At 40.7% G+C, this 14,448-nt stretch overlaps 1 protein-coding gene across 1 annotated transcript in view; it reads left to right on the forward strand.

Moving 5' to 3' along the window:
• LAMA2 (laminin subunit alpha 2) overlaps positions 1 to 14,448 on the forward strand; it is a 588,770-nt gene that overhangs the window by 397,830 nt on the left and 176,492 nt on the right. The window contains exons 23-28 of the mRNA XM_084776810.1: positions 2,615 to 2,851; positions 4,105 to 4,248; positions 4,915 to 5,094; positions 5,208 to 5,396; positions 5,499 to 5,632; positions 8,824 to 8,941. Of these exons, the coding sequence (XP_084632936.1) occupies positions 2,615 to 2,851; positions 4,105 to 4,248; positions 4,915 to 5,094; positions 5,208 to 5,396; positions 5,499 to 5,632; positions 8,824 to 8,941 (1,002 nt within the window). The remainder of the gene's footprint in view (positions 1 to 2,614; positions 2,852 to 4,104; positions 4,249 to 4,914; positions 5,095 to 5,207; positions 5,397 to 5,498; positions 5,633 to 8,823; positions 8,942 to 14,448) is intronic.

The raw sequence follows: 14,448 nt of genomic DNA on the forward strand, positions 1-14,448 counted from the left end.
CCACCACACCAATGGCCTCCACTGGAAGGCTCTGAGCTGCAAACCTCAGCCACCGCCGCTGGTGCTGCTGGAGCCGCTGGAGCCGCTGGTGCAGCTGGTGCTGCTGGTGGCACTGCTGTCTCTGCTGCTGCTGCTCTGATCCGAGAAAGTCCACGCTCCTCCCGTGTGCAGGGGCAAGCAGGTCCTCCGCACCCTGGTCCCTCCGAACCGTGGAGCACTTCTGCTGCCGTGGTGTGGGGACCTTGGTGTTCCTGGCTCAGAAATCTGTGCAATTCCCTGAATTGTTCACTGGAGCTTTCAAACACGGTCCACACTGCTCGCCGCCATGTTGGATCTCATAATAGTTATTTTAAATGTCCCAGGAATACATTTTTAACGGTTTTGTTTTTGTTTGATTTTTTTTGTCTTTACCTTTTGTTTATATTTTAATGTTGTGCTTAGTATAATTTTAAAAAATGGAGAGTGAAAGCCAGCCTCCTCCCACACTCCTCAAAAAAAAAAAAACAGAAAAAGAAAGAAACCATATTTGTAATATAATAATAACAATCACAGTTGATATCACTAGTTTAAAACAATATTTTAAGGATTCTGCTTAGGTATGTGCCTGCACATGGGCACACATGTGTTATAGCATGAACTTGGAAGTGAGAAGACAGTTCTCTGGAGTCTGTCCTCTCTTGTCACCCTGTAGGGTCAGGTCATTAGACCTGTGTGCCAGCACTAAGCTCTACCCAGTGAGCCATCTCATTAGCCCTGAAATAACTCTTAGTGGCAATTCTTGTACAGCCTCTTCACAGCATGCAAAGAAGATAGGGGGACATAGTTTTCTGTCAGACATGAGGGGGTAGTTCAGTACATGCTTGCCCCATAAGCTTGAGGCCCTAACCTTGATCCCCAGCATCCACAGAGATAGCCCAGTTGGTGCAGCTACAAGCTCCTGTAAGAGACAGAGTCTCTAAAAGTAAGGTGGATACAGCTCAAGGAAGAACCCTTGAGGGTGACCTCTGCCATATGCACCAATAGGAGCATGTGCATACAAACTCCCAAGCACACATGCACACATACATATACACACATGGGTGCACACCCAAATTAAATAATGTAATTTAAAATACCTTAAAATAAAACAAAACAACAAATCAAAGCCTATGTTTTCTTTCTTTCTTATTTATTTATTTATTTATTTTAAAGGGTTTCCCTCCATTTTATTGAAAATAGTTTTTTTTCCTCACATACTATACCCTGATTATGATTTTCTCTCCCTTTATTTCTCTCAGCTTCTCCCCACCTTCCCCTCCCATCTGGATCCACAACCTTTCTGTCTCTTATTAGAAAGCAAACAGACTTCTAAGGGATAATAATAAAATTAATATAACAACATAAAACAAAAGCTAACATATTGGACTAGGACAAAACAAACAAACAAACAGAAGAAAAGGAAGTCACAAGAAACAGATCATAACACAGAGGCCCACTCAGTTGCACTCTGGAATCCCACAAAAACACTAAACTGGAAGCCATAATATAGACCCAACTGTAAGGTTAAAGAGAGGGAAGGAAAATTTTTAAATATAAATAAAATAAAATAAAAACTAAGACAAAAAAATATCCCCTACAAAACATTATGAGACAGGAAAGCTCTGAAGATGCCATTGAGTTCATTTCCTGTTGGCATCTACTGCTGGACATGCACCTGCCTTTAAGAGTGGTTTGTTTTCTCAGTATGGTTTTCATGTTGTGAAGTAGGTCTTAAGTCAGATATTGGTTGGATACTCCTACAAGCTTTGTGCCAGCATTTACCAGCATATCTTGCAGGCAGGACAACACTGTAGAGCAAAGGATCTTCACTAACTCTACCTCTGGCAGAGGGCTAATATCCAAAATATATGAAGAACTCCAGAAATTAAACACCACCAAACCATATAATCCAATTTTAAAATGGGGTACAGAGCTAAACAGAGAATTCTCAACAGAGGGACATTGAACGGCCGAGAAACATTTAAAGAAATGTTCAATGTTCTTAGTTATCAGGGAAATGCAAACCAAAACAACTCTCAGATTCCATCTTACACCCATCAGAATGGCTAAGATCAAAAACTCAAGTGACAGCACAGGCTGGCAATGATGTGGAGAAAGGGCAACACTCCTCCATTGCTGGCGGGAGTACAAACTTGTACAACCACTGTGCAAATCAATCTGGTGCTTTCTCAGAGAATTGGGAATAGCGATGCTGCCAGGACCCAGCTGTACCACTCTTGGGCATATACCCAAAAGATGTTCTATCATAGAACAAGGATATTTGCTTAGCTATATTCAGAGCAGCTTTATTCGTAATAGCCAAGATCTGGAAACAACTAAAAGTCCCTCACCAAAGAATGGATATGTTGTCTGTCTTATATCATTGTGGTGTCTAGATTATCATCCATTCTCCTACATTTAGGCAGTCTTTTAATGCTTTGTTCACTGATGTGTCCCAAAACACCAAACTCCGACATCACAAAGCATACAATAGGTACGTGTGTCATATGTGCACAGTAGAATAGCAACAGTAGGGTTAAAAATGAAAGATGTTCCCTATGCGCTTGTGTCAACGGTTGCTGCTTTTCTCCCACAGGCTTGTAACTGTAGCACAGTGGGATCCTTGGCTTCACAGTGCGATGTAAACACGGGCCAGTGCAACTGTCACCCAAAATTCTCTGGTATGAAATGCTCAGAGTGCAACCAAGGCCACTGGAACTATCCCCTCTGCAGTCTCTGTGAGTGCTCCCTTCCAGGGACAGATGCCACAACTTGTGATGCAGAGACAAGGAAGTGCTTCTGTAGTGACCAGACGGGACAGTGTACCTGTAAGGTATGTGCGGCTGCTGCTGCGAAGAAAACCCCCCACGCGCTGTAGATTCTGTTCCTCGCCTTTACTTTCATTCACTGTTGTACTTTTCTTGCTTCTTTGAGCAACATACACAAACAATCATGAGCAGACACAGGTTTCCTTGATGTATCTTCATTAGCACACAGAAACGCTCCACTTTTCAAGAACCGCTCTCAACCCAAAGCCAACCTTCTTCCCAGTCAATGCACAGGGTATAGGTTCCACAGTGCATGAAGTTATTTTTCTTTTGTGTTCTCGCTTAAAGAAATGTCTGCACAGTGGGCAGGACAGATTTCCAGGCACAATCAGAGAAAAAGCCACAGCTGATAACCAAGTTTATTGCAAACCATTTCTCTCGCGGTTAATTTGCAGCCGCTGCACACTGAAGCATACTTAACTCCTATGTAAATTCAGTAACATTCCATCACATGTGAACACTGACATTACGAACAGTGGCTAACTGTGTGAAAATTTCAGCCCTCATTAATACTGTTAAATGATGTAGAAAAACAGCCAATTAAAATGGGTAAGAGGAATGAGTTTTTGTCCTTTATAAAGCCCTGAAATGAAAAATCAATCCCAGGATAAATGTGGTTAAAACAGTGTCACACAGATAGCTTTTCAAGATAAAGTCTATGCAAAGAAAGCCAGAGCAAACAGCAGGTTTTAAATCAGAGGCATGAACAAGCCATGGTGAATATGACCTCGAATTCATGAAGACCCTAGTTAAACAGATTATTATACTTCATACATAGACACTATATTATGGTCATATGTTTATATTTCCTGCATGTTGCATATGCTTTATATTATAGCAGTCATATATTAGAACAAATATATAAATGTGGTGATTCAGTTTCCTGTCTGGGTATTTTTGTGTTATTTTGTTTGTTTGTTTGTTTGTTTGTTTTTAAGCTACAAACCATTGGTCTCTTTTGCTTTTGAAATTCTTATCGCTCATAGCAGAGCTGTAGGAAATGCATAGCTTAGCACTCCCAAAAAGTATGCAGCACCCTTACTAACAGATGCATGTAGGAATCAAATACCTTTTAAAGTCCCAGGAAGTCCTGATAGAGATGAGAACTAAAAACGTATGTAAAAAATATATATCTGAATCTCATACTTTTCATTCTTTCATCTGATTTTCGTTGATGAAAAAGAGATGTGTCTCTGTTCCTCGTTCTTACGTTGCTTTCTCCTATAACACTATAGTGAATGCCCTCTTCTTTCTTCAGGTGAATGTGGAAGGCATCCATTGTGACAGGTGCCGGCCCGGCAGATTCGGACTTGACGCCAAGAACCCACTTGGCTGCAGCAGCTGCTATTGCTTTGGAGTCACCAGTCAGTGCTCTGAAGCAAAGGGGCTGATCCGTACGAGGGTGAGTAAGAAGCCACTGAGCCATGTAATAGTATAATGTACATTCCTGCAGGAACCTTTCAGTCGGGCCCTGAGGGGTAGTAGGAAATGGCAAAACATTTAAGTAACCTTGTCCCCTGTGCGCATTCAGAAATGGTAAAGGCTCTGTGTGCCATTAGGCAGTTGGCATAAATGCCTCTTTAAAATTCTTCCTAGAAGATTGCTCAGTTAGTGTTGATAAGGAAATAGATGGCGAGTGGAAGCTGGAAACATTGCCAGGAGGCACAGTGTTCTGGCTGGGAAAACAGCTACACCCTGAGGAAGGAGGCTGTGGGATGGGACTGTTGACGTCTAACGCAGCCCTGGAAGCCAGAACCCGTTGCATGTCTTCCAAGCAGGCACAGGAAGCCGCCCATTGTTTGGGTGATGCTATGCTTATTTTGACTTGAATTTCCCTTTATTTCACCAGAATTTAATTTCAACTTTTATTGGTTGAGCTCCATTATGCACGTCATTCCAAGGCACTTATTTCCTACTGCTCTGGACACCCTGTCTCAGTTCATTTTCTGGGACAACTCGTCAGAGTGGGGACAGGAGCTCACATAGGCAGGGACTTCATACCTAGCTTTAGAAGAGTGCCCCCCAAAGACTCATACTCTGCGCCCTGCTGCAATTTGACCCTCTGCAGGTGACTCTGAGTGAGGAGCAGACCATCCTGCCTCTGGTGGATGAGGCCCTACAGCATACAACCACCAAAGGCATTGCTTTCCAGCACCCAGAGATAGTGGCAAAGATGGATGAAGTCAGGCAAGAGCTCCATTTGGAACCTTTTTACTGGAAACTCCCAGAACAATTTGAAGGGAAAAAGGTAAAATATCACCCTGAGTTCACAAGGTAACTGTGGAAAACATGGAGTCAGGTCCTTTGGGGTTTGTCTCATCATCACTGTTTATTCTTTTTTTTTTTTTTTTTTTTTTTCAGTTGATGGCCTATGGGGGCAAACTCAAGTATGCAATCTATTTTGAGGCTCGGGATGAGACAGGCTTCTCAACATACAAACCTCAAGTTATCATTCGAGGTGGGACCCCTACTCACGCCAGAATCATCACCAGGCACATGGCTGCCCCTCTCATTGGCCAGCTGACAAGGCACGAAATCGAACTGACAGAGGTAAAGTCAGGAGTTGTTTGATGCAAGGATGCTCGTGCTCTTAAGATACTAACGCTCATTCATTCCATTTCATCGCAATGGCTTTTTGATTCCTATTTACAGAGAGAGTGGAAATATTATGGGGATGATCCCCGGATCAGTAGAACTGTGACTCGTGAAGACTTCTTGGATATACTATATGATATTCACTATATTCTTATCAAGGCTACTTATGGAAATGTCGTGAGACAAAGCCGGTAAGGTATAATGGAAAATACTCCAGTTAAGTTCTTGGTCTAGGGTCTATAGGGCTGGTCAGGAAGACACCAGACAAGTATCAGTGAGTGGTTAATTTGGGACTGAGAGGGGAAGACAAGCCAACAGAGGCTTCCAGTCACTTGATAGAAGATACTATAGTTTACACACCAAAATAAACAATATAAAAGCAATATTCTTACTTACATTAGTCATGGGGATAGCACATACTGTTGGTCACATATAATTAGCTGTAATGTCATATGTCTGTTATAACATTGTTAAGAAAATGACCTTGAAACATGAAGGGGAGTAGGCAAAGACAAGTCAATCCAGTCTCCTCCAGCCTTGGCCATTCTCATCTGCCCATGCCAATGTGATTTATATGTTTATTTATCCTCAATATCTTGGTGTAAGTTGATTGGAAATCACAGTTTTAAAAAATCAAGGACAGATGAATTGAAGAAATGTGACATCAAGGAAACAAAACTGGGAATACTTTTTTTTTTAAAGTTTGCAGTGTTTCCATTTGATTCCAAGAGGTTAACTAATATGAGAGACATTGAGAATGGCACTTGGGGCCACACTGATGCCTTTGGTCAAAAATAGTTTCAAAGTTTTAAAGGATCAAAGAGACACAAAGAACCTAGTATGGAAAGTGTGAGCTATTCTTTTCCATGACTCTGCTTACAAAATGATGGGATGACACAGTGATAAAAGTCAAGGGATATCTGTCTCATTTGAAAACTATGTAAACATGTTTGTAGACTTTGGTAAAGGTAGTAATTAGAACGAGGAAATAGAATAAAATAACATAGGGTCAAGAGAACAACGAAGGGTCCAGGAGACTTCCTCACCCATAGGCAGAATCAGTCACTGAGATGAGGTGAGAACTCACACAGATCGAGGTCATACTGCAGAGGATCAACACTGTGCTCAATTTCCTCAGTAACTCGATGTCTCTTTTACACATTATAGTCTTTTGTGTTCAGGAGAAACATGGTGTCAATATATGTTTGTAAAATCGTCTTATGACAAATAGATAGACCAAGCTAGAGACAATCAAGAAAAAAGGAGGAAGCCTCTCATAGTCGATTTAATAGAGCCAAAGACTACAATATTTCAGATATTGATACTGTGTGTGCTGAGCATCACACAGTCTCATACAAGACTCTTTCTGTCTAGTAGAAGATTCATGTCGCTGATGAGATTGATGAAGGGGCTTTCAGTGGGGGAAAAAAAGTTAATCATGAACCAAAATTCACCTTCTCAATTTTATTCCTCTGCTTTCTTTACCATAAAAATAAAAGCATGTACTCGGGGTGGGGGGAACACTGTCACCTGAATTGCTAATTATTTTATAACAGCAAATATACATTACTCATAGAAGCCAACAGCGGCTCGCATATTATATATTCACGCGGACCACTTTGCAAGTTCCTAGAGTGCACACCAAGAGTTTAGCAGTTCACAGAACACACTGTTACTGTGACATATGGTACTAGTGTGGTCTTCATTTTTCACTAGTCATCATTTTTTCTAAGATCAAAACTCACGTAGTATGCTCAGCAAGAAAACAACTCAGGCAGAAGCATCACCAGTGGAAATGTGGCAAACGTTTAAACTACCCCTGAATATGACATAACCCGGCATCCTTATTGTTATACAAACCATGGCGGTGTCAGAAACAGAGTTTACGAATTATAGGTGTAGTAGCTTCTAAAATTCAGTATCCATGTAAACGAGAGCCGTATCCAGACACAAGCAAAGCCATCAGCTGCACTTCCATACTTGTCACCCACATGTGAGCTCCGCTAGTTACTCAAGAAACATTATTCCTGGTGGAACTGTCTGTTGTTGCCACCATTTGGTTTTTAAACACCGCTGCTCTCTTGTATGCTCATATGTACAAGAGAATGAAGGCAAGATGATGCTCGTATCTTCTTGAAGCAACCATGGAGCCCCTCGGAGGCTTCAGGGGAAAGAAGGCTAGTCAAACAAGCAGCAGGTTTCCCTACTGCATCCCAGTATCCACAGAGAGCAAAACAGTACCGGCTTTCTTATTGAAGAGGAGTGGCTGCTTACAGCCCACTACCACTATGCTACCCTAAGGAGGGGAACGCAAAACCTGCACTTTAGCCCAAAACTGGCTTCATAAAGGCTCCCAAGTGTGGATCACAATGCTTGTGAAACCAGCACGTGGATTCATAATTCAACAAAACTTACCTATGCTTGGTATAAAGTTTATGATTCAACCTCCTCTAGCTATTGGAGGTGCCTTTTATTGAGGCAAAACTATTCAATGTCTCACTTAAAAGTTTATTTGCAGAACATTTTCATGTTGCAGTTAGTCAGTCATGAAATAGTCTGGGTTTATGGACTGCATATATATTTTAATGCATAATTTCAAATTAATGAAAAAGGTATCAGTGGATTCACTGGGAATATATATATTTCAACCATAAGGACTCTCCCACCCATAGGAAGGACTCATTAAGTCACTTGAAGGATTTATTTAATAAAGCCAATAAAATATTAATTCAGAAAGCTCCTTATCTTCTTAAAGACCAGGGCTAGTGCGCACTCTGCACTGTTTTCCAGGAGGCTTTCCAGAGTTCTTGAAAGGACACCCACAGGCTCCAGAGGAAGAATGTAGTAAATTAAAAGCAATTTCACTTGTGATGACAGGAGACAGTCTAAGAGAGAGTGACCTTGGGTTGCCTGTTTGAAAGGATATAAATGTCTAATTAATTGGCTTTGTCTGCACAAAGCTACTCACATTTTAAAAACTGGGGCTGGGGGTGGGGCAGGGAGGATAAAGATCTTTATAATAGCTTCTCAACAGGACAACAGACATCCAATTTACTAGACTCCTTGGGATTTATGCAGATGTTTTCCTAATACATAATCTCAGTCTTAGAGGAAATAAAAATGCAGCAATCCGATGTGACAGCTGAACCCCTGGAATCTAAGCAGCTTCAAAACAATGTAGTTATTAACTTGATGGCCCCTTCTACAGTATGTAATACCATGTTACCTTGATAAATAGGTGTACTTTGGTTCATTGAAAACAAGCAAACAAAAGAGTTTACCTGTGACTAGCATAAGCCTGAAGAGGTTTTCCTTAAACCTGGAGTGGTTCTGGGAGGCTGTATCTGGTTGTGTGACCATCACCTTTGCTCATTGTTGACAGCATTTCTGAAATCTCTATGGAAGTAGCTGAGCCAGGACATGTAACAGCAGCAAGCCCACCAGCACACTTGATAGAAAGCTGTGACTGTCCTACAGGCTATTCCGGATTGTCCTGTGAGGTAAGCTACCCCCACTACCTTGCTTAAGCTCAGCTCCCTTCCAGAACCCAATGGGAGTCCATCCCCAATGTCCTTTGTACTTGATGTCTGTGTGTTCTCTTAGCCTATTTATTTGATCTTTCACGCACAGTAGCAACATGCTAACGTTATTGTCAACTTGTGAAGAATCACAGCTGAAGGGAAATAGCTGATAAAAATTAAGAGATTTGTAAAGATATGTCACAACTGGGAGGCGGGGTGCGTGTGGGGCAGCCAGTGAGCGTGTTTCAAAAGCCTGCTCTATATAACCCATCTATCTTCTTGGCACCATTTCTGAGCAGTTAAGGAATTTAAACCACAGTGATTATGAGATATGGTTATATCAGGTTTGAGAGTGTTTTTTATATAGAACAGACAAAAAAAAATGTGTGCGCTAACTAGCAGGCTGGTTTCCATTCAACATAGTCTTCTCAAAAGGACATAAATTTGTTCCCACAGTGCTACTATCATTCAGTCATTACATTTATAAAAACATTTCTTTTTTTTCCCATCTCATTGATGGGGTATTCTGCTGATGGGGAATTCTGGTATTCTAATCAATTTCTACAACTATTAATTTGTAAAAGGAATATTACAATACCAGGACGTTGGGAGAGAGAAGGAACTCGGCTGAATTTGAACCTAACCTTCATCCTGTATGAGGATTGAGACCTTGCATGGGTTTCCAAACCTGTTTAAGCAGGCCAGGATAAATACTCAAGTCCCTGAGTACCTAATGGTTACCACTTCTGGTCTTCCACATCCGGCCTTTATGTAGAGCCCTATTTTAATGCCTGGCCTTAAAGTTTTCTAGGACCTCCTGTACCACAAATTGTGCCTCGTTGGTCACATTAGTTGGTGCTCTTCGCATGGAGGTTGCCTGTCATTGATGTCTTCCCCTCCTCTCAAGACTCTGTGAAGATTCTAAATGCTGCAACCCTTACACACACATAGCACTGGTTTGTACTCACGGTTACGGTTACTCGTTAGAGTCAATACTATCATACATAATACTAATTATAGGTCCGTGTGATGATTCTTTTAATATAAATAGTCTAATCTGCTTATTTTATAAATGGGTTCTCAGACATTTTGTTGAAAGTGGCATGTGTGTCTCCAGGCTGAAGACAAAGTACATCTTGAAAATGCTGAATATGGCCTGCTGAGATGTCTCTAAGGGTAAAAGCCCTTGCTGCCAAGCTTCACAACCTGACTTCCTTCAATTCCCTGCCTGCCCCCCCCACACTCCCATGGTGGAAGGAGAGAAGTGACTCGCTCAAGTTGTCCTCTGATTTCCACACACTCACTGTGGCATGCACATACCAAATCACATATATCCAAACAGATATGGAAATCTAATTATCAAATACATGTTTTCTAAGGGTGAAAGACCCTATGAAAAGAACAAAAGAAACTTGATGTCGTGCCTCCTACCTCATTCCACCACTTAAGGCACTTTTGCTGGCTTATTGCTGATCCCAAGTTTTTAACCTAGGGAATCACCTCAAGGATTAATATAAGTGAAAATTCATAAAAACGAAAGTCCCATTGCAAACTTGGCGCCATTCAGCTTGGCCACAACTGTAAGGTTCTATAATGTTCAAGAAACGACTTTCTGGGGTGACTGGAGTGCCTTGAAGCAGTTCGAATGCCTGCTCAAAAGGTGATATCTATTGTAACATGATCTCACATTGATCTCAGGAATAAGCAAATAACCCATCTCGTTAAGCAATAGTTCCCTCGTGCATCTATTTTTACACAATACAGGCTATTACAATTATCTATGTGCCCCCTCCAAACATACAGTATATATGGCTGGAATATGTGGGCTAAACGTTCGCGTGCATGAGAGACGAAAGCAGAGAGGACACAGAGAACTCTTAAGAGTTTTCTAGAGATATGGAATTTTGCTTCTTTGTGTGACTGAACTGCTGGAAAACTGTGTGACCTTGGCCAAATCCCTTAACTGCCACCGGGCTCATTACTATTATATATAGTTACCATTATATAGTTAGCTAAGCTATAAGGTGGGAGTCCTGAAGCTTCTGACTCGGTAATGTGATTTTCCTATGGAAAATATTCAGAGTCAAGCTTGACCTTCAGGTATCTTGAGAGAAAAGATATTACGTCTCAATTTCCCTCCACTTATTTAATATGATTCTCTTCCTATTTCAATAAAAATATTAGATTATGAAATAATTTCAGTACCCATCGACATTCCTCTGCAAGTTTCACGTTCAATAAGTTTGAATCGTGATTGATGGGCTCCCTAAAAAAGAGTAAGGCACACTTTAGCATTGTTTCTTTACGATTCCCCATTATCTGAAAATATGGACTAGCACACATTAAGCCAATAAGAATGAAAGGAACTGCGCGTTCGCAGAAGCGTGTGCATCCACAGCTTTGTCTATGTCCTGAGAGCTCCGCTCAGTCTCCTGTTTACAGACAAGGATCACAGTGATGACTTAGTGGAGAATTGTGGAGATAAAGGCTTATCTCTCATAATAGGACACCTGACGTGTTCTCCACACCCCATTGCCTCTAATCCGTTACACCTCTTATTTATAATTCGTGTTGATCCTAAAGTGTAATTACCCAGACATAAAGTCTAATCGTCAAAGCAAGAGCTAAGGACAGTTTTGAAATAATCCACCCTATCCCACTAGCATATGCTTTGGGTTATGAAAACACAAAGCGGCTCCTTTACATATGACATATTTAGCATCTGTGGAACTCTATAGATACTTATATTTGGTAAGGTGTTCATTTTGTATTTTTAGACAAAAGGAGATTTCACAAAGATAAAATTAAGCATTGCCATTTAAAACAACCAGTCAGAAGGCTCGTGCCACTGTCTGCCTAATACCTGTAGAGCAACAACACTCTTGGCCTGCTCATCACAAGGTTCTGTCCTTGAAATACCTAATTATTGTGACTTACAATTTAAAGTGGGGACTAGATTTTTGTTAGGAGTCAAGGAATTTGTGTCATACTTGTTTACAGACCAAGCTACTTAACCTGTTTTCTAGATAAGTTCAGATTAAAATTATTACCTAAGGAGCTGGAGACATGGCTCTAGTGGTTTAGAGCCCTGGCTCCTCTTCCAGAGGACCTGGGTTCAATTCCCAGCACCCACATGGGCTCTCACAACTGTCTATAACTCTTGCGGCAAGCGGTTCAACACCCTCACACAGACATATATCAAACAAAACACCAATGCACCTGAAATGAAAACAAAATTAATTTTAAAAAAATTAAAAATATGTATTATTGCCTAAGCCAAAATTCGGCTTAGGTCACATACCTTAAGTTATGATTTTCCAGCACTGGGTATATGGCACTCTGCAATGCTATCACAGAAGTCAAAAGTTTAATAATGATGCCTAGTTGGTATTTGATAGTTCCCATCTCTTAATCCCTCTTCCCAGGTCTTATATTAGTAAGGCTCTGGATCGGTGTCTATTGTGTCAGTCAGACCTATCAGTTTTGGCAAAGTGAATTTTAAGTCCCCAATGCGTACTCACTAAACAGTCATAAAACCTAAAATTCATAATGTGGAAAGAGTGGTCCCCTGCCCCATGTGTAGCTCCCTTATCACTTTGATGGCACAGCATGTGAGAGACACAAAGGCCGTTTTCATGTACCCTGGACCTCCTTACTGACAGAGGATAATGTGAGAACCATGTCACTAGGAAATTCCATCCTTGTGCAAACACTGGGGCATGCGTGCATGCACACGTAGCAAGATGACTGTTATGCTCCTGATCAAAGTGATCTGTGAGGCCCTCACTGGGAATGTGGCACGTAGTTGACTGGAACATTCTTTTGTGACTCATGATTACATCCATGAAACATTAAGAAACATGTTGTGATGGATAGATGATTTGTGCTGTCAGTTTCTTTCCTGTGAAAGTTAGAAGTCATGGCTGCCTTGATTTTTGGTTTATTCTCAGCAGCTACCTCTAAATCTTAACTGGGGCAGGGCACTTATGTCAATTTTGTGAAAAGCATTAAATGTGTAGATTTAATAATCCTTACAATGTCCCCTATACAGAAACAAAATTACAGCATGCTTACCGTGTCCTGTGCAATCTCAAACACCTTTTATGGCATCCCTATAGAATCATCACAGAGTATTATTTATGATCTCTGTGTCCCCACTGGGGAAACTGAGTCCCAGGCAAATGAAAGAACATGTCCACCATTACATGGATATGCAACAGCAAAGCTGTGATTGGAACAGAGTTACACTGGTTTCTAAAAATGTAGATTAACTTATATTCAAACATTATTAATATTTGCATATGTTATTAAAATATTATGATACAAAAGATCCATGTGTTTCAGATCAGGAAACTGAGGACTGCAGTACTCAGAGCATGTGTGCAGTAGTATGTAGTGTCAGAAAGTCATGTTTGCCTGGGTGCAAGACCCAGGCAGAGACTAGGCAGAGTGACTTCACTGCCACCTGCACCCGTCAACTTCCATGGTCCCCACAAGAGGACTGACTGACTGTGTGGAGCAAGTCTGCATCACACTGGCTTGCTGCCCTTCTGTAACTCTGTCAGCTCTACTGTCCCACAGTTTTAGTATGAATTTGACTCTAATGTTTTGGAGAGATGCCACATTCTGAAAGGAAAAAAAGAAAAGAGAACAGAAAAGAGTTGAGCTGTGCCTAATTTCAGGATATGGAAAGAGAGTTTTGGAAAAGTTGCAACAACAGGAGGGAGAAAATCAAACAGAATGAAATTTGAAGACATTTTTGTTTGCTTTTCTTAAATCTATCATCAGGTTCCAAAAAAAAAAAACATTTTTTTAAAAGAAAAGTTGAAAGTAGCTCCTTTTCTGTCCTATTTAAACTTTCTTGTGCTGCTGAATTTTGCTTCCTACCCCCTCTTTTTTTCAAGTGAGGGCAGAAATACTTGATATTTTAAAAACACCTTCACTTGATATTTTAATGGAAAGAATAAATACAAAGGGATCCAGGAAAGGAGGGGACTAAAAAGTAATAAATATAACTTATTGTTTTATTTATTTTTTTGACTTTGCTGTTTGTAAACAAGTTTCTTATTATCTTTTATCTTTCTTTTTTGACATATTGTTTTAAACACTCTTTTAATGCTCCAGTTCTTACATTGAAAACCAGTTACTTTCTCTTTGTTTGGAAATGAAGTCCACCAAAACACAACATTAAACTGTGTCAACAGATACTGATTGTGGGCTAAGGAAGCCGTGCACAAAAGACAGCTGGCCCACACCTTCACACAGACTAACTTTAAAGGCACCGAAAAACATTTAAGTATGAGATCCATGTAAAAGAAAAGAGAAAGTTTACTCAAGTCAATATAGTAACAATTTGCAGCCTTCTAAACAGTGCACTACTTTTGGGGAGGGAAGAAGAGGGGTGTGTGTGTGTGTGTGTGTGTGTGTGTGTGTGTGTGTGTGTGTGTGTACTTGTGCATGTTGTGTGTGAAGGTTTCAGTGTACCA

This window comes from Acomys minous (assembly GCF_964271855.1).
Source record: "Acomys minous genome assembly, chromosome: 3".
NCBI lineage: Eukaryota > Metazoa > Chordata > Mammalia > Rodentia > Muridae > Acomys > Acomys minous.